The 24,918-nt window shown below is 49.8% G+C and overlaps 1 protein-coding gene and 1 long non-coding RNA gene across 4 annotated transcripts; one reads left to right on the forward strand and one right to left on the reverse strand.

The window, feature by feature from the left end:
• Window positions 1-629: 629 nt before the first annotated feature.
• LOC130147405 (uncharacterized) lies at window positions 630-2,951 on the reverse strand. 2 transcript variants are annotated; one of them, XR_008821238.1, is made up of 2 exons: window positions 2,844-2,951; window positions 630-1,650 (listed from the first exon to the last, which is right to left on the reverse strand). It is a non-coding gene; the product is annotated as an uncharacterized LOC130147405 (long non-coding RNA). The 2 variants fall into 2 exon arrangements; XR_008821239.1 differs by having other exon boundaries at window positions 630-1,654; window positions 2,844-2,949.
• Window positions 2,470-24,918, forward strand: BTBD2 (BTB domain containing 2). 2 transcript variants are annotated; one of them, XR_008821237.1, is made up of 9 exons: window positions 2,470-3,113; window positions 9,371-9,490; window positions 12,840-12,996; window positions 16,765-16,870; window positions 17,654-17,851; window positions 20,758-20,906; window positions 22,649-22,736; window positions 23,895-24,041; window positions 24,622-24,761. XR_008821237.1 is itself a non-coding variant. In XM_056334434.1 (9 exons), the coding sequence occupies exons 1-9, from the start codon at window positions 2,506-2,508 to the stop codon at window positions 24,781-24,783; spliced, it is 1,779 nt and encodes a 592-aa protein (XP_056190409.1). In that variant the 5' UTR covers window positions 2,470-2,505; the 3' UTR covers window positions 24,784-24,918. The 2 variants fall into 2 exon arrangements, 1 of the variants encoding a protein (XP_056190409.1); XM_056334434.1 differs by having other exon boundaries at window positions 20,758-20,950; window positions 24,622-24,918.

Consider the following 24,918-nt stretch of genomic DNA (forward strand, 5'->3'; position numbering starts at 1 on the left):
AGGATCTGTCTAGTGAGCCACGCCGGCGTGGTAAGGCCCGGAGAAGGGTGGTGGTGCTGGGGAGACTGGCTGGAGAGGGGTCACCGGTGCTGTAGCACTCTGAGGGGCACCAAACCCCCTCCCCGCGTGATGGAGAAGCACACGTCCTCCCTGGCAGGCACACCAATTCTCGGTTCTTGAGGCTGCCCAGCCATGGATCTGCTGGAGTTTGGGAGCGGGGAATGCTACAGCTGAGAGGCTTCAGCCTCCACCACCTCCATCCATCCCCAGGGCGCGGGCTGGGCTGGATGTAGCACTCTGGAGCTGAGGGACTGAGCTGCCAGCGCCCACCTGCCTGGGGACAAGGCTCAGGCCACCCCTGCCAGAAACCAGAAGTGTCCAACCGTCCAGCTGGGCGCACGCAGCGGTCTTTAGCTCCCTCTAATGTTTATGGCCCGAAGGAAGCATCTGAAAGCCGAACAGGACTGAGCAGGGAGTGGGCAGGCAGCCAAATATCACGTTTTTCAGTAAAAAAATGTGACACTGAAACGCACGGAAGCAGCTCGTCCAGCAAGGGGGTGTGAGTGTGTGCTGTGCTAATGGCGTGAAAGACAAAAAGATGTCGTGTTTTCAAAAAAGAAGAATAAGTCTGTATTTAATGCTCGGTTATTATTAACATGAGAAAGGTTTCACAGGAAAAAGAACTGTTCCTCTAAAGGCTTCTGCTCATTCCTGCATGCACAGACCAGATGCCAGGAGGGACTATTAGGATGGCCAGCTCTGAATGCCACAGAGCTGTGGCTACGGGAGTTTCCCAAACTCGTCCACGCAAAGCGTAACACAGCTTTAAAAAATGCAGCAGAAACCTGCCAGCATGTAAGGCAGCAGAAACAGGTATTTGATAACACGAGACAAAACCAGGTCGAAAGCTCTTGATCAAAATTAGTGGTGTAAGAACACCGCTGTGATGTGCCACATCGGCATCTGGCCACCGTGGTTAATCGGTGAGATCCCTGAGCTGTACAAGGGTCTGGAAGCTTTGAATCAATAGCATGTCTTCGAGCATTACAGAAAATGTAACACAAAGGCACAGAAAACAGAAGGGGCAGGCAGGACATCTCCCCGCTGAACACGTCAAATGAAGGACCACACATTTGCTCCCAGATGCATGTCTGTGCACCTCCAAGAGCTGAACACAGATCAGGGAGCGGGTAACGCAGAAAGGGGGAATGCAATTACCCTGGGAAGAATAAATCACTTTAACGGTTCAGTTACTGAGATCACAGCAAGGCAGTGGCACAGCCTCTTAATTAATCTTCTGCTTTTCAGACTGCTCCTGCCCTCCACGCCATTTTCTGCCTCATGCAGGCTGGCAAGGAGATGGCCATCGGTGGGGACCCAGCGGCCCGCATGCCTTTCTGCCAAGCAGATCTCACAGGATCTTGGTGACAGCGGGGCATGACCAGGTGAAGGATCAGGCCACTGTGGATCAGCCTGTCCCTGAGGAGAGCTTCAGCTCCCTGGTATGTGCAGGGCAAGGCCTTGGTGCTCCTCGTAATGTGGTTCTCCAGACCCGGTGTCAGCAGCGGCGGCCCGTAACTCCGAGCTAATTGTTTTGAGGAATTGTTGGCACAGAGCAAGGGGTCCTGGGGATGGTGGAGGCTTGGGTCTCTGCCTTAGAGGAAAGGCTGGTTTGCGAGAGCCAGAAGGGAGCGATCCTTGCTCCTTCCACATCTCCCCCCTCTCCCTGCCTCCCCCCTTCACCTCCACCCACCCAACTGCCCCCATCTACGGCCCAAACCTCCCTAGCTCCTCACCCCCCAGCACCGACCCCCTTCAGCCCCATAAGCCCCAACCTCCCTGCTATGAATTGCCCCGGCATTCCTCATCCATCCACAAACTGCCCTCTGCCCCCCCACCCCATCCTCCCCAGAACGACCCCCCTCATGGGACGGCTCCTTCATCCCCCAAACTGCCCCTCAGGGATCACCCACCAAAACTGCCCCTCAGAGACTGGTCCCCTCATCCCACCTCTGTTGCTCCTCAAGGGAATGGCCCCTCACCCCCCAAACTGCCCCTCGGGGATGGCCCCTTCATCCCCCCAAACTGCCCCTCGGGGACGGCCCCTTCATCCCCCCAAACTGCCCCTCGGGGACGGCCCCTTCATCCCCCCAAACTGCCCCTCGGGGACGGCCCCTTCATCCCCCCAAACTGCCCCTCGGGGACGGCCCCTTCATCCCCCCAAACTGCCCCTCGGGGACGGTCCCTTCATCCCCCCAAACTGCCCCTCGGGGACGGCCCCTTCATCCCCCCAAACTGCCCCTCGGGGACGGCCCCTTCATCCCCCCAAACTGCCCCTCGGGGATGGTCCCCTCGTCCCCCAAACTGCCCCTCGGGGACGGCCCCGCTGCCCCCGCACCCCGGTGCTTCCCGGCCCGGCGCGGCCCCGCCCGCCACCCCCCCGCCCTCTCCCCGCCCCGCCGCCGCCGCTCCCCCCTGGCCCGGCCGGCGGCGCCGCCGTGCCCCATGCGCCGCTGCTGCCCGGCCCTCTGCATCAGCACCGGCACCGCCGGCACCGGCAGCCGCCGCGGCGCCGCCCGCCCCGCCGCCATCGCCATCGCCGCCCCCCTCCCGCCCGCCGCCGTGTCCCGCCCGCCGCTCCTGGTGCTGGTGCTGCTGCAGCGCCGCCCCGCGCCGCCCGCTCCTGCGCCTCCGCCGCACAAGATGGCGGCCGGTGGGAGCGGCGGGGGCCCCGGGGGCCTCTCCTCCTCCTGCCCGCAGCCGCCGCCGCCGCCGCCGGCGGGCAACGGTGCCGCCGCCGCCGCCTGCACCAACGGCGCCCCCGCCTCGCCCCCCGGCCTCACCTACAACCAGTGCGGTGCCGCCAACCCGGCGGCCGGCGGCGGCGGCGGCGCGGGGGGCCCGGCGGCGGCGGCGGCGGCGGGGGCGGCGGGGGCCGCCGGGGGGGCGGGCGGCCCCGGCGGGGCGCTGCAGCGGGAGCCGGTCTATAACTGGCAGGCGACGAAGCCGACGGTGCAGGAGCGGTTCGCCTTCCTCTTCAACAACGAGGTGCTCAGCGACGTGCACTTCCTGGTGGGGAAGGGCCGCGGCTCGCAGCGCATCCCGGCGCACAGGTGGGCCGCGGGCCGGGGGGCGCGGGGGGCCCGGCGGCGGCCTGCGTAGGCCCGAGGGCCCTGGGAGGTGCTCGGGGGTCCGCTGTGGGGCGGCGGGGGCTCGGCTGCACCCGCGGGGGGGCGGGGGAAGGGTGGGTTTGGGGTTTGTGCCCCCCCCCCCCGCCCGTGAAAGGATAAAGGGGGGCCGGGTATCCGCACGCCGCGGATTCGCCGCCGCCCGAGCTCGGGGGGTTGCGCCGGCCCCGGCTGGGCTCGTCCCGGGGGTGGGGGGCGGGCAGCACCGGGGATAGGGTCCCCCCCTTTGCTCTTCAGCCTCTGGGGGGTGACCCCGCGCTGTCGCCGCGACCCCCCCCAGCCTTCGGGTCTGGTTTCACACACACACCCCCCAGAGCCTTCGGGGCCGGTTCCCCCCCACCCCTATGCCCCAGCCTTCGGGGCCGGTTCCCCCCCACCCCTATGCCCCAGCCTTCGGGGCCGGTTCCCCCCCACCCCAATACCCCGGCCTTCGGGGCCGGTTCCCCCACCCCCGTACCGCCGCCATCGAGGCCGGTTCTCTCCTCCCCAGCCCTCGGGGTACCCCCCCTCCAGCCCTCGCACCCTCCTCGTGTTCCTTCCTCTGGTGACCGGGTCCAGCGTTCTGCTGGGAGCGTTTTCCCTGGAGAGTAGGTGCGACTGTGGCAAGCGCAGCCGGGAAAAACCCCAGATCCCTGGATCTGGTTTGGAAACAATCCTTGGTTTTGTGGGTAGCAAGAGGAGGAGTATCCAGGCCTGCTGACAGAAACACGGCTCGGTGCGAGCGTTGGGGATGGGAAGGAAAGAGCAATGATGTGAGAAACCACATTTCTGCCACAGTGTTTTAAGATCCCCTTTGCTGAATCTTTTCTGAAGCCCTGTATTTCGGGGGGGGGGGATAATGCGCTACTATAAACAAACCCCATGGCTCTTGGGGATTGGGAATGACACCTGGGCATGAGGTGAACATTGGAGGCCGAGCTGCCATGTAAGAGTTTGCAGCTCGGAGCTGCTCACTGAGACGCGAGGAATTGCCTCCTCCACCTGGATGATGCGGTACCGCTGTGGCTAGCTGACATGTGGCTGCTTCTTGGGGTGCCTGCACGTCTGCCACTCGCACCCCGCCGCTCTGGGAGCATCTCCTTGAGCTGCTCGGCGCTTCCAACAGCAAACACAAGACCCTTGACTTGAAGATGGGACCTGCCTTAACCGGGCGTTGGGAAGGGCTTGTTGGGGTGCTTGGAAGCGGTGCTTGGCAAAGGGGGCCTCGCTCCAAACTATTACACACTATCACTTTTCTCCTAAGGGCTCGTGCTCCTGGATGTTTCCCTTTCAGATTTCCCTTTTTCTCTCGCTTTCTGAACAAAACACGCTTGTTCTAGGCTGGGCTTAGTGTTTTAGAGGGTGTCAGTTCTGCTCTTCTATAATTTGAAGCTCAATTACTATTTGAGTAAGCTTGCTACTGTCCTGAGAACTAGGCTTGCTAGGTGCAGAGGGGCAATGTTCAGCCCAGAAATAAATGGAAAATAAATGAAGCTTTTTTTAAATAAAATAGCCCCAAAGTGAAATGCTGCTTAATTGCTCTGAAATCCATCTGGTGGTGAAGATAGAATATAGTGTGTCGTGCCATGACATCCTGCTTACGGATTATATAGATTTTAGTAAAACTTGCCTGTATATTACAGTTGGGATATCCTGATGATTCATGAAGTACCGTGGTTATTTCAGAAACAGAGAGCTTAAAATAAAACCACCCAGACCCCTTCTGTGCTCAGTTCTTCCACAGCAGCCTGACAGCAGAAGATATTTTGTACTGGAATCAAGTCACAAAACAACCGTGAATTTAATTTGAGAGGCATTGTATTGCTCCAGCGACCAAGGGCAGATGTTTGTACTTTGATGCTAGGTGTCTGAAATAATTACCGGTAAATGTTCACTATTTTTGTGGTCTGATTTTATTGTGTTCATTTTCAGAACGGGTCAGGTATAAAGCCTGGCTTCAGTAGGGGCATATCCTGAATAGCGTTCTTGGATGGCAGCTAGCGGTGCCTTGAGGAGTGGTCTGCGATGTCTTACGTGTCATCTTTGATACGGCTGCACGGTGCATTAGAAATTGCCAGCTTGGGCAAAAAAATAATGATTTGCACAAATAATCTGAGAGCCGTGGTTCTGCGGGAGCTGGAGATGATAGTATGGCTCTCCCTGGTCAGGCTGCTCCAGGAGGGAGCAGAACAGAGGTGGCACGTCTGTAGGCTGAGGTAGTTAAACGGGCAAACAGTCGCAGGTGGTGATGTCCATGCATCGTGGTGGTGGTGGTGGTGCAGGGGGGAAGTTTCTGAGTGTGATAGAGCTGCAGGTTCAGGTGCGTTTTGAAGAGTGGCAAGTTCAGTTTGTATAAAGCTGTAGAAGCAGACAATAGGTTTCTCACATCGCAACTAAAAGTGAACATTCATTTTGTGTGAAAAGCCCTGTTTGTAGAGAAGTGGCGTAAGCGGCTGTGCTGGGTTTGACTGAAGGTTCATTTATCCAAGCATCTGTCCTGCGAAGCATCTGCAGCCCTGAGAAGATTAGATTTTCTCCACCTTCAGGAGACTCCAGACCCTGTGGAAGTTGCTTGCCTACCCTGGAGCAAGCTCCATTGGTGAGCCTTGAGCTCATTCCCTCTTGCTGCTGAATCAGCCATGCAGAAGATGGAACAGCCTTAAGTTTTTTTGATGTCAAGGCCGAACTGAGCAGGCTGCCTTGAAGCTTCACGATGCTCATGTGGTCAAGGTCAGCGTGTTGTAATCAAAACACAACGTTGGCCCAGCAGTAAGAGGGACAAGGGGGTTTTTTGGTCTCTTTTTTCCAGATCTGCTTCATCGAGCACGTCAATGAGATTAGAAACGTCTAAGCCTCGTGAGCCAGGAGCTGCATGGGTGCAATAATTAAGCTTGTTAATTGGCCGGAAAACATGGCCTGAGAGGGAACAGGGCAAGCGTGTGGCGATGCACCCCTGTGTATACTCCAGCCTTGGAGATCTGCAGCTTGGGGACAGTCTTGAGAAGATTTTTGGCTGCTGTTTCCAGGCGTCTCTCTTCTGAGCTCATCCTGTCTGTTTTTGGATGGGTATTAACTTGCAGTACCTGCAGTGTCATGCGCCAAGGTGTTTCACTGCTCAGCTCCTGGAGTTGCATCTGAAGGGCTTCTCCTGGAGGTTTCTGAACCTGCCTCCTGCTTGTTTCACCTGGTGTCTCTAGTCCTTGCACTGGAAGGATGCAGCCAGCAAATGATCATCATCGTTAACTTCTTGTCACCTGTGGTTTCACTGAGGTCCAGCACAGCACACGTTGCTTTGTTCCTGCGCCTGCTCTTCTGGAATAGATACTTGGAGGACTTCACAGTGGAGCAGATGGAGGAGGAAGGTAGTATGCAGTGGTGAGATAGTCATGGTTCTTGACTGGTTTATTTTATTATTGGTATTACTGTAGTGCCTAGGAAGGGAGCAGGACTGTTGGGTATACAGATTAAACTAGGTGACAGGTGGCAATGCCAAGGGAACAAGAAAGCAGTGAAAACTGGTGGGTAGGAAGCTGTAAGTAGCGGAACGAAGTCTTCTTTCAGGCCTTCAAAAGCCTTCGGAATCGACTCTGGAACCTCGTGAAGACAAGTGAGATTATGAACCTCAGGGAAGTTCCTGTGACTCTTGCTGCTGTAAGTCAGTTTACCTTGATTCTTGCAGAGGGAAGCAAGCGTTGCTTTCTTAGTTCTTTTGCTCTGCTTCTGATCATTTCTCTGCATCTTTCCAGTAGTCCGCTTTGGTTTGGCCACCGTGCCGTTGTTTAAAAATAATCCTCTGTTTGAATTCTTCCTCTGTGGGTGACTATGCTGAGCTTAGGGCACCTGTGTTTCCCTTTTGGGAGTTGCGTGTTTGCATCGGGCAGCGCTCCTTGGGGATAGGGGGGAGGCTGGCTGTGCACTGGCTGTTACGCTGCTTTGGAAAACGGGAGGGGAGAACAAAAGTAAACCCTGTTACTCTGCCAGCTTGGCTTAATGTTTCTCCCATCTCAGACAAACCCCATCTCATCCTTCTGCAGACGTGTGCGCTTGGGGAAAACTGTCGGACTGTGTAGGAGAGACGTTGCACATCCCTGCTTTTCCTGGAGTATCTTTATAATAGCTTTAAGTGCTCGTTTTAGCAAAAGTAAGAAGACACCATGAAGACAGAGGGATTTTCTTATGTTAATTGTGTTCCCTTAATGTTTTAAGGGAACTTAAAATTTGGAGTCCAGTGTATCTCTCTGGCACCCACAGGGATCCCTTTAGGGCTCAGCAGTTTAAAAAAATCAGGCTGACTTGGCCCTGAGTGAAATGGAAGCAAAAATGTGAGAGTTTTTTAAAATGAATGCCCTTTTCAAATGGCTTCTGAAAGCTGTCTGCTCATTGAGGATGTATACTGTGCTGGCTGCGAGAAGGAAAATTTTAGAGTGCAATTAATAATAAATAAATAAAATGTTAATTTTTAGTAGCAAAAATGCCCGTGAATGTCTTGTGACCATCACTGCTTTTGTAGGAACAAGGATTTTTGTTTCATCTTGCAATTCTAGTATTGTGAACAAGGTTTTGGTTTTTTTTTTTCATCTGTTCTTGACATTTTTCTTTAGAACTGTTTGGTAGGAATATGCATGTGTGTACTTTTTTTGTAACCACTGTGGTTTGTCCCCAGCTCTCTTAACTGATCAGAAACAATACAACCCGTCTTGTCAGCCAAACAGTCCGTCACAGCAAACAAGCCTGGCACGTCCACGGTGCTTTGCTCCATTGTGTCCGTGGAAGGCCCCCTCTGGATGGGAAGGGTGTGAAAAGTGATAAAATGAAAAAAATTGTTGAAAAGAAAAAGGCTTCTGTGTCATTTCCTACTGCAGCAAAATCTGAAATTCCCCTTTAGTGATGGGCTTTCCTTGGTCCAAGCACTGCAGGTTTCTTGACTTGTGACTTCTGCCCTGTACGGTTTTCTGCCCGTGGTTCTTGATGCTTCTCTGTTGAAGCGTGCATCAAACTCTGCTGCAGTGAGAACGCTTGAATTTTCCAGCTTCTTCCTTTTAATAGTCGGTTGGAGAAGTGGTGGCAGTAATTGCTTCTGCAGCCTGGTGCCTGCTTCCCCACACTGCAGGGCTGTGACCTTTGTGGCCCGTGCTGTGTTTAACTTCAGGGAGCTGATTGATTGCAGACACCGGGAACAAGGGGAAAAACCTTGTCTCTGCATTTTCAAACAATGAAAGTTCTCAAAAATGCATTTCCAAAGTCCCAAGGCAGGCACGGCAGCTTAAATACACACAGTCTTCTCAGCAGTCCAGGTCTGTGCCTCCTCCTAAAACAGGAGTTGGTGTTTAGCAGTGAGGGAAATCATCTTGTTTACATGGGAGCGCTGGAATATTATATTTATTCTCAAACCTGGTTTGTTGGAATTCTTCTTTCCTGTTTCTTTAGGGCCAATTAACATGCCTGTTGCTGTTAATTACCCTGTAAACTCATAGCAGTGTGAAAAGGGTCTGTGTGCACCTAATGGTGCTGGTTGGCTTTGAGTGAGGTTTGCTCTGCCTTCTAGGCTGAGCCCGAAGCAGGTTTTGCAGGGAAGGAGATGCAGCGTGGCCGGGGAAGGCAGCTCCCATGCTGGGTGCTGCTGGCGTCGGCAGCTCCCGTCGATGCTGCCAGCGCAGTCGGCGTGTTCTGAGACCTTGCTCTGCTGTGGCCCAGGATGTCTGCCTGGCGTCTGGGGAGAAGGGAGAGGGTGGGTGGTGACAAGCTTTCTGTGAGTGTTTTCAGTATGTGGCTGGGGGAAATTGCACCAAGACTTGGGCTCTGTTCGCTAGAAGAACTTGGGATTCCTTCACTTCGTTGTTTCCTAGCTTCTCAACCTCGTGCAGGGTCCGAAGGTTTCACAAGGACTTTGCAGAACAGCCCTTTGTGTTCTGTTCCATGATGCACAAAATCTTGTCTTTGGGGAACCATTAGGATGTTGTGTACTGGGACAGGGCTCAAAATGAAGTTGCTTGCAACTTTGGTGTTTTGCAGTAAACGAGCAGAAAGCCTGACACTCCCTTCTGTTGCAAAACATTTTTGCTTTAACACTAGGATTGATTTGCTTTCCCTGGGGGTGGCCTTGGGGAGTAGCAACTAGCCTGGGATTTTTTTTTGGAAAGTGAACATGATTTAACATAAGAGTCTTTTGTTTTTTCTTTTCTTTTTTTTTTTTTTAATGTTAGGTTTGTGCTGGCTGTGGGCAGTGCAGTCTTCGATGCGATGTTTAATGGTGGAATGGCCACAACTTCTACGGAGATCGAGCTGCCTGATGTGGAGCCTGCTGCCTTCCTAGCTCTGCTGAAGTAAGCTGCTTCTAACGTACAGTATACCCGGAATGAACAGATTTATTGTAGAGAAGGATATTTTTAGTGAAAGCGGTGAACTATTTTGTAGAGTGGACATCGTTAAGTTTCTAAATAGAATGTTTCTTTGTTGATCTGTTCAAAGGCGTTTAAATGCTGGTGTTAAATCCCTCTTTTCCTGGGTAAAAGTCTAGTGTAGCTACTGCCCAGAAATGCCGGACTCGCTCCGTGTTTTGGTTTAGCAATAGGTAAATGAGTGTGCCCTCCTGCTGCTGATCTGCAGTGTGGGCAAAACTAAACCAGATGATTTATAATTTCATAAATATGTATAGTTGCACCATGCAAATGCTGCAACAGGGAGGTGTGCTGGTTGGCAGTTGGAGTAAGTGCACATGCTGGCCCTTGTAGTTAAGTTGATACTCGCCTGTTCAGACGTTGTCTCACAAATTCTCGTTCAGGAATTGGTTTGAGTTGATCCAAACGCTGTCGGAGAGAAGTGGGGAAAACTAAATCCTCTGAAAGCTCTGTAAATTACAAATAGTTGGAGCTTATTCAGGTTATGGGCGAACGAGCAAGTTATAACAGGTAAGCAAGGGTATGAAATCGCTGCCAGTCATTCTGTGTGGTATCTCCCCTTGTGCGTGTTTTATTCCTCTTTCGGAGAGCTGGTTTTGAAGTTCCATTTACAGCATGCGTTGTAAGTGCGTGCTGGGGGAAGGAGGAGGAAGGGGCTGTAACATCCTATTCACCGATTTGTTTAAGCTCGGCTGGTGCTGTATAACATCCAGCAGAAATCCTGAATGTATGCTTGTAAAGTCTTTGTCCCGTTTCTATAGGATTTCTGTAACCTACTTCCAGGGTTTCCAGTCCTGTGCTCTTGACATGTTCCCTGCTTGCTTCCTATTGGGAACAATGACTATATATAGCTTTGGCACACTTTTTACTTTACCTTCAAAAAGTGCTTCGGTCATGACTGTGCTATCTTAGAAAATTCAAAAATTGATCTTCACTAGAATAAAAGGCCAGAAATAATAGGGAGCCCCTAGCCCTGTCCCCTTTGGCTCATTTTAAACCAGACACCAGCACATGGGGAATCCCTCTAATTGGCATATGACTCTATCAGCTGGGTAGATCTCCTCTCTGGAGTGCAGAGTTAGTATCTATCTTTAAAACTTAATGAGGCTAAAATATCAAGTGAATTAGAGGCAAAGTCATCTTGTTTCCCTGCCAGTGCTGAGATTTCAGTGTTTGTATAAACAATATGATCTTGGAAGAGAACTGTCATGTGAAAAGGCTGAAGTGATGAGTTTAAGTGGATTTCAACAGAAATGTTTAGATTTTGTGTATGAAAAATTGTGTGTGGATTATCACAGTGCCTTCAAAGCTTGCAGTTATACTACAGTAGCTGTGCACATGGTCCAGTGACATTAAGATGTCTAAGGATGCTTAAATCCAGAATCAAACTGTTGCTTTTGAAATGCTCAGAGCTGAAGTGTGCCGAAGGAAGTTTGGGTGCTGCGTTCCAGCAGGAAGCTTACCAAGGTGTGAACCTTCCTAGGAGTAAACCCAGTCTCTCCAAACGCTGATCTGAAATGGCAGCTGATCCTTACATATGTCTCTGGACGTGGTCCAAGCCATGACCTAATGCTGTAGGATCAGGAGCTTATCAAGGGACAAAGTGCCCATCCTGAATGTTCAGCAGAAGGTCCCTTCTGGACCCTAGACTGTGATTCTGTTTGTGGGCCGGTGGCCTTTGATGGGTCTGCTGTAATTGCTTAAGAGATCCTTCTTTTTTTTTAGTTGTTATTTTCATGGTAACCGAAAGATGATTTTTGATTGTCGTGGGTTATAATCTACATCTTCTTTTAAATGGATACTACACTTTTTCACAGTTTGGGCCTGTCTCGTTGTGCCTCTTAGCGCACACTGTTTGGAGTGTCATAAAAATAAATACTAACATAGTCATTGCAGTAAATAGAGCTAGTTGTTTCTAGAGCAACTGTGTTCCTTTAATCTTGTAATAAAAAGGGTTACTTAGTGAAAATAGGACTGCTGAAGGGATGTGTGCAAAATACATTCATGAGCCTGTGGCTTGATGCTGTTATTAACAGATGCTCTAGAGCAGCACAAAAGCCTGCTTTCAACAGCAGTGAGAGCGCTTCCCTTCCTCTGAATCTCCCTGTTTATGCTTCCCTGAATTGGATCCTGGCCCTCTCTAGCTAGAGGACCAGGAGCTCCGCTGCTGCTCTGCTGCAAGTCCCTCCAGACAGGGACGCTGCCTGGCATCCCCCTAGACAAGCCCTGCTGCTGCACGAAGCCTCCAGGAACAGCAGCCGTGCAACACGTTGCTGTGCCCCCTTCAGAGAAACGCAGGAGAAGAAATTGCTGGAGTTTCCAAAATATCCCATGGGCTAGAAATGCCAAGCACAGTTAACACACTTAATGTTATGCCTCTGTGCTTCGTGCCTTTCATATCCTGATTAGGCAAATGCTTGAGCGGTTAAAGGAAAAACAGTACGCAAAAATTCTGCATGGGATTAGGACTAACATCAAATGTGTAACTGGTTTTACTGAACTCAGCCTGTCAGTTCCTGTTGCCTTTAATCGGCACGCTTGAGTATGAGGAGGCTCCGTCAGCCTTCCTATGAAGACCTTTGTTTTTCCCCGCGGTATGAATGTACTTCCTTGTTCTGCCCTAACGGTGAAGGCTGATGCTTTGCTAGCAGCGTGGCAGTCCCTGTTTTTCCTTGCAATTTACTGTTGCTTAATGCTGAAGTTATATTGTGTGCTGCACTTTAACATCTGTGTAAGGAAATGAAACAGTTCAGTAAATAAAGAGACGAGGAGAAAGTGGGTTATGGATAAAATACCTCCGCTCCAGTGGATGTGTATGTTTAAGTGCTTCTGATCACTTTTGAATTAAGTAAGCAGGCACGATTGAATTTTTGTCCTTGTTTCATCTAATTGAACAGCCAAGATCATTAATTTTGAGGGGTACACTTGTCCAGAGACTGTTCTAGCCTAGTGAAAGTGGCAGGCTAAACAGCTCACCGGTGGTGGGATGTAGGCAGCTCAAGGTGCTTCAGCAGATATCCCAGCTATTTCATTCATTAAAAGTTACAGTGTAAAGAGTGTGGTTGGTTAGCTGGTTTGTTTTTTTACAAAAAGAGCTTCTCCTTGGTAAACCGTAGTCAATGGAAAGGATGTGAAACCCCTTCCATCTCTCAGGTGTAGGGAGTGGGGCCAGGATGATGGGCAGAAGCACAAAGATCTTTTTACGAATTGCAGGGGTTTTTACCCGGCTATCTTCCTGGCTTCACCAGAACAATGTCTGTTTGCATGTTTTCAGATTCCTTTATTCAGACGAAGTTCAGATTGGACCAGAGACTGTTATGACAACACTTTACACAGCTAAAAAATATGCAGTTCCAGCCCTTGAAGCTCATTGTGTGGAGTTTCTTAAAAAAAACCTCCGAGCAGACAACGCATTCATGCTGTTAACACAGGTGAGTTTGCAGTCGTTTGTATTAAGTTCCTTGAGCGTGGTCCATCACAATAGGAGAACAGAAGTTTTCTGAGTGCCATGGAGTTGATCATCCAAAGTGGAGCAGTTCTGTGTCATCTTAAATTCTTCCTTACAGGAGTCTAGTGCTGATGAGCATGTTCTTAAAAATAACAGTAAAATACAGCAGATGTTGTTGCTTTTTACAGATTGGGGTTCTGTTTTGGTGTGGCAGGTGATTACTTCCAGAGTGTGAGCTTGGGAAGAAATTAACAGGGTGTAAAAATTTCATCTGCCAAGAAGAAAAGCGAAATGAGAGGATTTTCACGTGTTCAGATTCAGAACTGGCGTAATAAGCTTTCTCTGTGCAAAGCTTGCTGCATCTAGCTGGTCAGACATTCTTTGAAGGGCTTTTTTGCAATAGTTTCCCTGAAGCGGGAGCAAAAGGCAAAATGCAACTTTTTTGTCAGTGCTTTGGTTCATTTTCCTAGGAGAAGAACAAAGTGATCTCTTCCGCAGCCTGTCCCAGCTCACCCTCCTGCCATACTGGAGGCACGCAGACCGGGAGTTGTAGTACAGCTGTGTTTCTTGACTCTTTGCGAGGCCGGTTGCGCATCCTTGTGCCCCTCTGCCCGGTCCCATCTGAGGGCGGGACTGCTCTGTTTTCCATTTGACTCTTCTAAGCAGCAAACTAGAAGGCAGTTACAACTTCTGCTTATTTTGGTGAAGATCAGGCTTTGCATGCAGGTTGATTAAATTAGCATCGCTACCCTTCCCATTTCCTAGCCCCATCTTTGCTCTCTGCCACCCTCTTTGCTGACAGCTGATGACACGTTGGTGACTTCCATGGTGCATTGCCAGGGTAACCCTGTTCTGGTTCTGTAGGAATAAGAAACAAACAGGTGTTGTGTGTGCGAATTTCTTTTTGTTAGGGGATGGGCATACTTTTGACTGGCTTTGGAGCCAGTTCAGGAGAGCTGCTCTGATTTCTGATGTTAAACAGACCTTGCAGAGGGGTTTTCACAGCTGCCCTGACTTGAGAACCAGCGCACTACGGTGGTCTGGCTCTGAGGGTTTGTCGTGTCTTGCCCAACGTGTCTGTCTGCTGGCTTTTTTCCTCCTTGTTAGGGGTAAAAGCATCTTTCAGGCTCTGACCTTAGTTACCGCATCAGTGGCAGTGTCTACACCGGCAGTTTTCACAGAAATCGAAGTAGTGTTGGCCTGCAGCAGTCGCTGCTGAGCTGTTTGCTTGTTTGCTGTGATTTTACTTGAGTTTAAATATTTGGATCAAGTTCTCATAAGTAGTTCCACGTTACATTGCTGCTGTAGACACTCTTCCCTGCAGCTTTTGCTGCAGAATACCACGTCCCTCTTTACACACCCCCTTTTTAACTTGGCCCTTTTCCACATGCCATAAACGGGTGAGGCAACCTCTGGGATGTGAGGGGAACCACACCGCACTTCCCTGGGGAAGTTTCAGGACTTAGATCCTTGCTTGGGTGCTGGTAGCCAGATCTGCACTCCCATCTGATGCGTGGTGGGACAATTGTAACCCTTTGGCTGCAGGTCTCCCGTTCTTTGGGTTCAGCAGCCTGCAATCTGAAAGATCAGGAGCTGTTCTCCAACAGCTGAGAAGAGATCTGTCCCGTAGGCTGCACATTTGAAGAGGCATTTTACGCTAGCTGTCACCTCGTGAGGATTAGAGGTGTCAGCTTTTTGGTGGTATCCTTTATTGCAGGGGTTTTTGCAGCATGCTAAGTTTCTGCAACCTGACTTTGCAGCTTTGGCAAGGTAACATTTAGGTTCGTGGTGATTTCCTTGCAAGTCACAAAGATTCTTCTTTGGCAAAAAGAGGAGGGTGTCTTAATTTTTCAGATATCAAAACCAAGATACTGCCTGGCACTCTGTCAGCTGCACTGGGGCAGCTGAAATGCCAGATGGAGACAGGCTTTCCTGGTTCCTTTTGTTTGTGGCTTAGCCATTATGATTAATGATCAGTGGTGATTCGTATCTGGTTTATGTTCACTATTGCAGTATATCAAGTCTCTGAAATGTTTAAGGCTGACGTTGTTTGAGAAATGTCTCAATGACTGGCTGCACGAGGCACCTCATTTAATGGCTTTCGCCTCAAAATGCTCTTGGTTCTGGTCCTTTGGTGTGAAAACTGGCCTGTTTTCTGCTTTTACTGCAACAGATCGACAATTTGTGCAGTCATTTATAGACCTGAGTTGCATCTTGTACAAAACATTTCCTGACAGGCTTAAGATTGTGGACCTAAGATTGCAGAGGCCCAAACCTCCTTTGCGTGTATCGTTGCTGAATCCTGCTGGTCCAGCAACTGTGTCATCGACAGCAGTTGCAAGCAACTGCTAATCTCTGGCAGAAATACCAGTGGCAAATAGCTCTCCTAATTGATTGTGCCTCGTAGGGAACTGTGATCCTCTTTCATGCCAGACGTGCATGCAAATGTCACTTTGATCAACAAGGAAATAATAGCTTGCCTAAAGCTGCCGTGGGGGAGAACTCTGCGAGCATAACGTAAATCCTTCACGTGTTAAAAAAGAGAGCCACTAACAGTAGTAAAGTCTGAGTCAGTCTCAGCTCTTGGATGCCAAGAGCGTAAAGCACTGGCAGTCCTCCAGCTCCAGGAGCAGGTGATGACTGCTGAAGCTTCCCTGGTCCCTGAGAAAATGGAGAGTCGTTTCAGCTCTCTGTGCTTGAGGTCTCAGTTGAAGGTTGGCCTTGCTGAGCTCTACAGCCCGTGAGCAAGGGGTGAAGCAGAAGATGCTTGATAGCCTCCGTGAGTTCTGAATTCCCAGCCCAAACCACAATTTTTAAACCTTACCTGTGACAGTGAGTTCAAGTCCCACTGTGCTCTTGCGCTTAGGTGTGCTGTTAAGGCAGTTCCTTCCTAAGCAGTAAACCCTGCATAGGTTTTATTATATATATATTCTATACATATATTAAAAAAAGCAGCAGAGAGGGGTCGTCTTAGTGACTTTTGTGTGTTCCCACCTCATTGCTGCATATGCTGGGCACAGGGCTGGTACCGTGTCTTGGCGGTCCAGGAGGCTCTGAAGTGGTAGTGAAATTGTTATGAGACTGCACTTCAGTTGGGCAGAGAGTTTGTGAGCACCTCCAAGCTGTGTGCAGGCTTGGTTTGGAGTAGTAACCTATTGGGGGGGGGGGGGGGGGGGAAATTCTTTAAGGTAACTATATTCGAGTAGCTGGTTCTGTGCAAAACGTGCAAATGCACTAAGCAGGCCGCAGACCCCGCGGGGTTCTGCCCATCTCCCTGGGATGCAAGTAGTGTGCCTGCTAAGGCGTTTTTGTGAATATGTGAGATCAAGGTGGCTGTGTTCTTACAGAATAAGCTGTCTCCGCATATTCCCGGAGCAAACAGGCCTGGAATCATTGGGCAAAGCTTTCTTCTGAATATAAAAATGATGTAGTACAAATTACCCGTGCTCAGCTGATGTGGTCGGTATGGCACTAGAAAGGCTATAGCTGCCTTAGCTGATGTGATGTTAAAACAAAGACGTGCCTGAAGACATGCACAGCTCAAACAGAACTGCTGCCAAATGCAGATTTTTCTAGTGTTTGCCTTGTCATGCTTAACTGCTTGTGAAAGACTGCTGCAGCCCAGTGAATTCACAAGGCAGTCAGGCATAGTATTGCTAATGAAGATAGGCTCTGGGAAAGAAGGGGGGATACTTACTTAGTCTAAACTTTAAAATACCTTTTGTGTTAACGACTGCTTCTTCATTACTAGGCGAGACTTTTTGATGAGCCTCAGCTGGCCAGCCTTTGCCTAGAGAACATAGACAAGAACACATCAGATGCCATCAATGCGGAGGGGTTTACAGACATTGATCTGGGTAAGCTTTTTTCCCTCCTCCCTCTACGTGCTTTCATAACAACCTAGCCTCGAAAGTTATTACAGGTTAATGCTTGGCACTTCTCTTTCGTGGTTTTGCTGTTCTAGAGCAATCGGCTGAACGAATAGTCTCCAGCACCAAGTGGCTAGAGACAAGGCATTTGCAAAAGAGCATGCTCGCCTGCAAAAATATCCTGGAATCTGCTTACTTTGGTGCAGCTTGGGTTTTCTGGGCATGATTCAAAGCCCGTTTCCTCTGTTGATGTTGGCAGGTTTTGGGTGGGTGTAACTTGCCTTCTTTTGTGGGGTTGGCATTGTTCCCCGAGTCTTTGTCAAGTTTTAGAGTTAAAAAGGTGTTGTGTTTTTGGAAGGAAGAACTGGCTATTTTAATTATCGTATGCAGTTTCCAAACTTGCTGGGCACAGTTAATAAACATCAAAATTCAGATTTTAACCTTCTTCTAATGAGATGGACTGTTGAGGTAAGGCACGGGTAACCTTCTGGCTTTTGTGCTGCTTGCTTCATCCAAATTTGACATCAAGTAAGTTCATTCTGCTGCACTTCCATTAACGTGCTGATTAAATGGGCTCCAGTGAGTTCCTTGCTTGTGGAATATGCAGATACATCTTCCTCAGAGGCTGCAGGCAGCACTTAGGGGAGATGCTGGTTTTTTCCGTTGCTTCTCTTCTGCTTACCTTGGCTGTACACGGGGTACTTCTGGTGAGGGAAAATCAGGTGATTTGGGTTGGTGCCTAAAGTTGTCACTGTCTGTCCTGCCTTGCAGACACCCTGGTTGCAGTGCTGGAGAGGGATACCCTGGGGATCCGGGAGGTTCGTTTGTTTAATGCAGTGGTTCGCTGGTCGGAGGCTGAGTGTCAACGGCAGCAACTTCAGGTGATTCCAGAGAACAAGCGGAAAGTACTGGGCAAAGCGCTTTCTCTTATCCGCTTCCCATTGATGACTATTGAGGAGTTTGCAGCAGGTAACTGAACAAAGGCATTTCTGGCAACCCTGGTCTTTGTTTTCTCTGAACTACAGAGGATCAAGTACATGAAAATGGATTTTCTGTGTATATCCTGTAGTAATTTAAAGTTGAGATTATTCCCCGTTCCCACTGATCGACAAAATCTGCTGTGTAAATGCTGTGTTCGTCCATGATCATGCACTCTTATTTTAAAGGCTGCGGTGCTCCACCAGGTAGGAGCAAGTGGGATCATAGCTGACTGTTTGTACTCATAGTCTGTTTAGATGGTTACTTGCTCATTCAGCTGAGACCAGAGATCCAAACAGGGGTTCCGCATGCTTTCCTTTCTGACCATTCCAAGCATTTGAATTACACAAGCTAATGGAAATAATGCAAATAATCGGTGTTGATTGTAGCCTGCTCCCAAAGAGACATGAGGATGTTTCTCCCCATCCTCTCTTTGCTGCTGCCTGTGACCCAGTGGTGGTGGTGGCCCTGTCTTGCTGATGCCAGTCAGAGCAGAGCCCCATAACAGAACTTTCAAAATGTTCTGTGAGCTGAAGGGTTGGTGGTGTTTAGTCTGTGTCTCAAAGCAGTTTTCAAGTTTAAGTTAAGATCTTGATCTAAAAAAAGTGTCTAAATCATTTAACAGTTTTGACTAAAGATTTTTTTTGTTTTGTTTTCGTTGCCTCTTGTCTTTGACTTCATACTCTGGTGATTCTCCAAGGGACTGAAAATTGGCAATTGGCTTAAATAGTTTTCATGCTCAAAGACACTGTGGAGCCGTTTCCAAAACTGAAACTTGGTGTAGGCTGCAGTTCTGTGTACAAAGAAGCAAAAAGGGTCACTGACACCACTTCCTTTGCACATTGCTTCCCAAGGCAGAGATGGCGTCAGCTTATCGACGGTTAATGTACATATTGCAAGATGAAGAGAGATACTACTGCTATTACTAAGAAGTAGATCCGTGCTTAAAACTTGGTACCCACTTTCTGGTTTGCCTGTCGCAGCTGTGATGTGGTCCTAGGGACGTGAACCTCTTCAGAAATGGCTTGGTCAGGGAGGCAGAGACCCCTTCATCCCAACTGGGTGACGCCCCATGGTGTTGGCACTGGGTGGAAGCGCGGCACGCTGTTCCTCAGCACGCATCCTGCCCAACGGCAGCTTTGCAGCAGATCCCGATCCTGAGCTGACGGTCTGGCGCGGTGGGGGAGAGCGTTCTCCTTCTGGGTGGCTTTACAGCCCCCAGAGTAGCTCCCGTAAGCCAAACTTCGCCATTTGCTGTAGACTATTTCAACGCTTCCTTCAGATCTTGTATCATTGTATCTCGCTGGGAGGAATGTGTTAATTTTGGCATATTTGGGTTGAAGCCTTTGAGCAGGGAATGTCAGTGCCCCTTGCTGTCTGCCACAGCTGCCTGTTCGACTAGGATTTTTGCTGAGTTTTCTTGCTTTGAGAGAAACTCCTTAAGTTTTCTCTATCCACTTTAACCTAAAAAATGAACAGAAGAAACCCCAAACCTGAGGGTCTGTGCTGGGCAGCTGTTCCTTAAACAAGGGACTTCCCTTGGAATTGCTTCCATTTCTGAGGGACTTGAATTTCTGTGGTGATCACAGCAGAGAGAGGAGAGGGAAACCACTCCCCTCCGCCTCCTCTTCTCCCAGAAGCCAAAAAAAAAAAAAGGATTTTTCAGGCAGTGGTTTCCCTAGTTTATCGTATAATCTGGTATTGAACATGGAGTTTTGCATGAAGGTGTTTTAACTGGCAAATGTGTCGCTCCCTCCCCTCAGAGCAAGTAATTTGAAACAATTTGAATTGCAGCAACACAGGATAAGTTTAGACATGATCAGCTAATTTTTGCTGAACAAAGTATCCATAAACTCATTTGTCTGTTAACAGTGGGCTTCCTTACGTTCTTTCATCTCTACGCGTTGCAGCCTCGGACCACATCATGTCTGCAGAACACGGTGCTGGGTATAGCAGCTACAAGTTGTTTTGGACTTGTAGTAGCTAGGCAATTACTCCCCACATTAAAGACTACTTAACACTGTTGTTTCTCCAGTATGCAGTAGTCTTGTTTCTGCCTCTTGCAAGCAGGGGTGTGGAGCAGTTTTTGGCTCTTAGGCTAAAAGACTGATTTTTAGCCGGTTCTGAGAGTATTCAAAGTGGTCTCCAACACTTGAGTTTAGCATCACTTTGGAAAAAAGTGTCTAGTTACTGGAGAAAAGATGAGAACATGTTTCAAGTCTTGCTAAAATCACTATCATTTTTCCTTAGGTTCTACAGTAAAGGTATTAAAGAAAACCCCAAACAAACCCAAAGCAGGGATTAAATGCCTGAGGGAAGGGGGGAATCAAAGCAGGGCGTGAGCTGAACCACATTTGTCTTGACTGAAAAATACTCCTGGGCACTCTAAGTGGCTGGTAACCAGGTGACATTCCCTCCCGCTGCCCTTCGTGGGCTGTCGTGATGTCTTCACAGTAACAAAATCCTGATGTAGATGTATGAAAATCCCTGTCTCTTACCAGTGTTACAATCTCCTGGAGGAGTGGGGGAACGATTAGCTTCATGTTTGAGGTTTTTAAGCCAGTCCTGTTTGGCAAATGCGTATCGGCTCTGCAGAGCCGCGCGTTTAGTCGCTGTTTGATGCATGTGTCGTGGATGTTCCATGCAGGGCCGTGGCTGGTGTGCACGTGGAAGGCAGGCAGCGCGTGTCTGCCTGGCTTGAACGTCCTGACACACCAGCGAGATCCCATGTGTGATGTGGGTTTGCACCCGCACCCCTCCCCCGCCGCCCCCCCCCCCCCCCCCCCCCCCCCCCCGAGCTGCGAGTCCAGTTTGCCTCCCCACGTTACATCCCAAAAGGATTCCTTCTGCTTTCTGAAGGCTGACGGCATCGCTGCTTTCGTGCTCCTCCTCTGCAGGGCCTGCCCAGTCGGGAATCCTCACGGACCGGGAAGTGGTGAGCCTGTTCCTCCACTTCACAGTGAACCCCAAGCCACGGGTGGAGTTCATCGACAGACCGCGCTGCTGCCTGCGGGGGAAGGAGTGCAGCATCAGCCGTTTCCAGCAGGTGGAGAGCCGCTGGGGGTACAGTGGGACTAGTGACAGGATAAGGTCAGCTTCTCTGCTCATTCTGCTGCCGATAGAGTCGTGTGTACCGAGCCTTGAGCCCTCTTTAGACCTTAACCCCACCAGGTTACGTGCTAAGCCCTGACTTCCACCCTCTAAACCCGAGTGTGAACCCTCAAGCGAAGGTGTTTTGCTGGACAAAAGCGTCGCCTGATGCGTTAACCTGCCTGTGCAGCTGCAGGCTGCCACTTCGCTTCTGTTGGCAAAGGTTTGCAGCAGACGTGGCCCTCCAGCAAGGCCTCTTGGGGGATTATTTCTCTCCTTTTCAAGTGGCTTTCTGCAGCCGTATGGGCACGTAGCGGTTGGAGTCACCAGGCAGCTCGTGGCTTCCCCCTGTGCCTGGGTACATCGACTAACCGGTGCTTTATCAGGTTGATTCCCTGCTCTGTTATAAATGTGGCTTGTTGAAGCCCCTTAATCTTGCCTATTTGAGGGAGGGATTAGGATAAAATGCCTTCTGCGCCTGCTTTTCTGCTAATATCTAGTTTGTTTAGACCTAAGCCTGTAGAGAAACAGCAAAGGCCAGTCATGGTGACAGAGATGTGGCAGTGTGACATGGCAAGTGCTGGTTTGCAAGCCTTGTGTGGCCAAATGATTAGAGCAAGACAGGAGGTAATCAGAAAGCCTTGGTTATTTCCCGAATCGTCTGTGTCTTGGGTGGAAGGGGGAACTCGCATTAATACAGTGCTTTAAAATTTTTAAGCCTTTTCATCGATGGTTCTCTCGCATATCGATAGAGCTGTCAGCTGGATCCTCTGGTCCATTTATCCCCTTGCAGGAGATGGTAGTTGGAAGAGCTGCTAGCTCCAAACACTTACTGCTCTCAGGTCTAACGTTTGGAGACCTTTCGGAGCTTATATTTGACTTGAAGCTCAACCACTGGCACCGTCAGGGTCAGTCTTCAGCGAGGCTTGTGCGCAGTTTCAACACTGAGTATTTTATGCTGCTTGCAGAGCAGTGGCTTCTAGCCTGCCACAGATGTTTGTTCTTGAAACACGCAACAACTTGAAAGAGAAATGACGTTGGCAGTTTGGCAGGTACTGGGGCTTTCTGCTACCTGAGAAGATGGAACTATAGTGGGGCACTGGGGTGAATATCCTTCCCCTTGCTGCCTTAGGCGGCAGGGGTTCCTGCGTTCAGGAGCTGCTGAATCTTACTTTCTGCTCTTGGGTAAATCTTGACTGCAGCTATAGCCAGCAAATACGCAGGAGCACATTAACAATTCTCCTCCAGTGCTCAGCAGTGAAATATCTGATGACTCTTTAAGTGGTCTTTGCTGTTACCTTGCTGGAAGGGCTGCTGCTGCCATGAGGGTGGGCACTGTTCCATGCTCTGCAGGCTGCCCTGCCTTAGCCAGGCTGGCGTCGTTGGATGCTGACGTTGTACCGCAACCTTGAAACACTTTCTGAGCCTGGACTCTGAAGTTCAGTGATGGGATTTGTGTTTTACACGAGCAAGCAAAATTATTGCTGGCCCATTAGGACAGTCAAAGGTACAAGCCTTCAAATTACGATTTCTGTGAAGAATTTCAGATATTAGTAAGAGTTACACTTAAAACTGTGGTGTGTTTGATTAAATCATAGGTATAAAATTAAAGTGAGTGAAGATATTTGTGTATCATCCTTTTACTAAAACAACAACGGAGCGGCAAATTGGACTGACTTTCCTGATCTGTTCCTGCAGGTTCTCAGTAAACAAAAGGATATTTGTAGTTGGGTTTGGATTATACGGATCCATACATGGGCCAACAGATTACCAAGTAAATATACAGGTAAGTCTCTCTACTACATTAAAAACATTTGGTGCTGTAGGGACTAACTTGCACATTTTAGTGAATATGCAACGAAGTCTTAAGTTAGAAGGAACTGTGTTAGTTTCGTAGATAGGGTGGTTGGCAGATGTCGTGAGGGCCAGATGGGGCCCTGGGGATAAGAGGGATTATTGCTCTCGATTTTATGCAACCTCCCGTTGCATGCGTCACTGCAGTATCTCCCAAAGTCCGCTTGCAGCTTTTGAAATTATATCTCAGAGTTGTGACGCGGTTTGAGAAGAAGCTGCGCGTGTTTGCAGGCCAGGCTGGTCCTGCCCTGCGGGCTGCTGCGCTCCAGGTTGGGTGCTGCAATCGTACTCGGACCAGCTTTTGCTCGGAGCTGCGCCGATGCAGTGGAGCAGCCACGATTCAGCCAGGGAAGAGGAGAAAGTAGTTGCTGTGTCTGTGCTGGGCCCATGCGGTGCCGATGTGCGGCCTCGTGTTGTCAGTGTCCTGTTTGAGACGACGAGTAGGACTGAGGGAGACTCCCTTGTCTGAAGTCCATCGTGGTCTTATTCAAGGACTGGGGCAACTTGGGGAAATCTCGCATGCCTTCTTCTGGATGTGCATGTGTAACCCCCCACCTGGATCTCGAGCTCTCCCCAGGAAGGTTGTTTCCCCCGCAGCACAGCTGACTGACGAGCGCGGCCTGTCAGCACTCCTTCCTCAATGGTCAGGGTCTCCTCCTGGTGCCCCTGAGCTCTTGGAGGAGAGAGGCAAGAGAAGATCTGAGCGCAGAACATCAGCCTGCAGTCCTCTGCCGGGCTGCTCTTGGGCTGTCTGCGACCCCAGCTCAGTTCTTAGTGTGATCACAGCACTGAAGAGGGGCATAAGTAATTTTGCTTATGAAGCTTATATTACTTATTACTTATAAGGCATAAGTAATTCATGCTTTAAAAAAAAAAAAAAAAAAAAAAAAAAAAGGCGGTTGTAATGGGGCTGTTGCAGGCTCTGTGTCCTGCCCGCTGCGCAGGCTGCCGCGCTGCGTCCTGGTGGTGCTTCTTTCAAACTGTCGCGTCCCTCCGATTCAGTCCAGTTCAGGGGTAACACGCCTGCGCTGGTGCAGGTCAGCGTTCCGCTACACTGTGCCGATTACAAGTTTTAACACCTGTCTTACAGATCATCCACACGGACAGTAACACGGTCCTGGGGCAGAACGACACGGGGTTCAGCTGCGACGGATCATCAAACACTTTTCGAGTCATGTTCAAGGAGCCTGTTGAGATTTTACCCAACGTCAACTACACGGCATGCGCTACTCTCAAGGTACCGTCCTGGGGGCATGGGTGGAGGAGACCGTCAGATCAAGATAGGTGAAAGCAGGCTGCTGTTGTCCTTCGGTGCAGCGTGGTTCTTGCTCTCCGTTTTTCAAGACCTGTAGTATAATCTCGAAGGTCTGCTCTGTAGTCCTTCACCTGGTGGTGCAATGAGAGCGTTCACCGCCCGCATTCAGAGTTGGTTTTTAACTTGTCTTGCAAGTGTACAGTAATTAACAGACTAAATCAGTGATGAAGTGATGGGATTTTTTAATTTTTTTTGTGTGTCTAGACAGTCAAGCTGTCGGTTCTGTGGTGTAATCCAGAGCCTGCCTGCAGTGACTTAAAGTTGATATTTAACTGCTGAGCTCTGGTTCAATGTAGTGTTAAGTTCTGACCGAGATGAGAACTTTGCTCAAAATACCTGAGGTGCAAGAACCAGAAAGAAAAGGGATTTGCTGAGATCTGCAAAGCTCATTGCTTCGGGCCGGGCCGTGAGGCCGAAGCTCGCAGAGCATGGCGGGGCAGCAGGGTCCTGCGGGGCTGCCGTCCCTGTTCTGATCTGTTCTTGTCTTCTGTGACCGTCGCAGGGTCCAGATTCCCACTACGGAACCAAAGGACTGCGCAAAGTAATCCATGAATCACCAACAACAGGAGCCAAAACCTGCTTTACGTTCTGTTATGCGGCTGGGAATAACAACGGCACTTCTGTGGAGGATGGACAAATCCCAGAGATCATCTTCTACACATAGTGCAGCTGCGGAGCTGGCTCTGGACTCTTCTGTTCTACTCCCCGTGACCTTCCAAACTAAATTTCTGGCTGAGTTTGACCACACCAATTGGAGCCACACTAGCCAAAGGTCTCAGTAAAATCATTTCAAAGCTCA

This window comes from Falco biarmicus, chromosome 4 (assembly GCF_023638135.1).
Source record: "Falco biarmicus isolate bFalBia1 chromosome 4, bFalBia1.pri, whole genome shotgun sequence".
Classification (NCBI taxonomy): Eukaryota; Metazoa; Chordata; class Aves; order Falconiformes; family Falconidae; genus Falco; species Falco biarmicus.

Excerpts from the sequence above, each read along its gene's own strand:
- BTBD2 (XM_056334434.1), top strand. The coding sequence starts at position 2,506 with ATGCGCCGCTGCTGCCCGGCCCTCTGCATCAGCACCGGCACCGCCGGC. Across the intron at positions 12,997-16,764 it reads CATTCATGCTGTTAACACAG|GCGAGACTTTTTGATGAGCC; the intron begins GTGAGTTTGCAG and ends CTTCATTACTAG. Across the intron at positions 22,737-23,894 it reads ATTACCAAGTAAATATACAG|ATCATCCACACGGACAGTAA; the intron begins GTAAGTCTCTCT and ends CCTGTCTTACAG.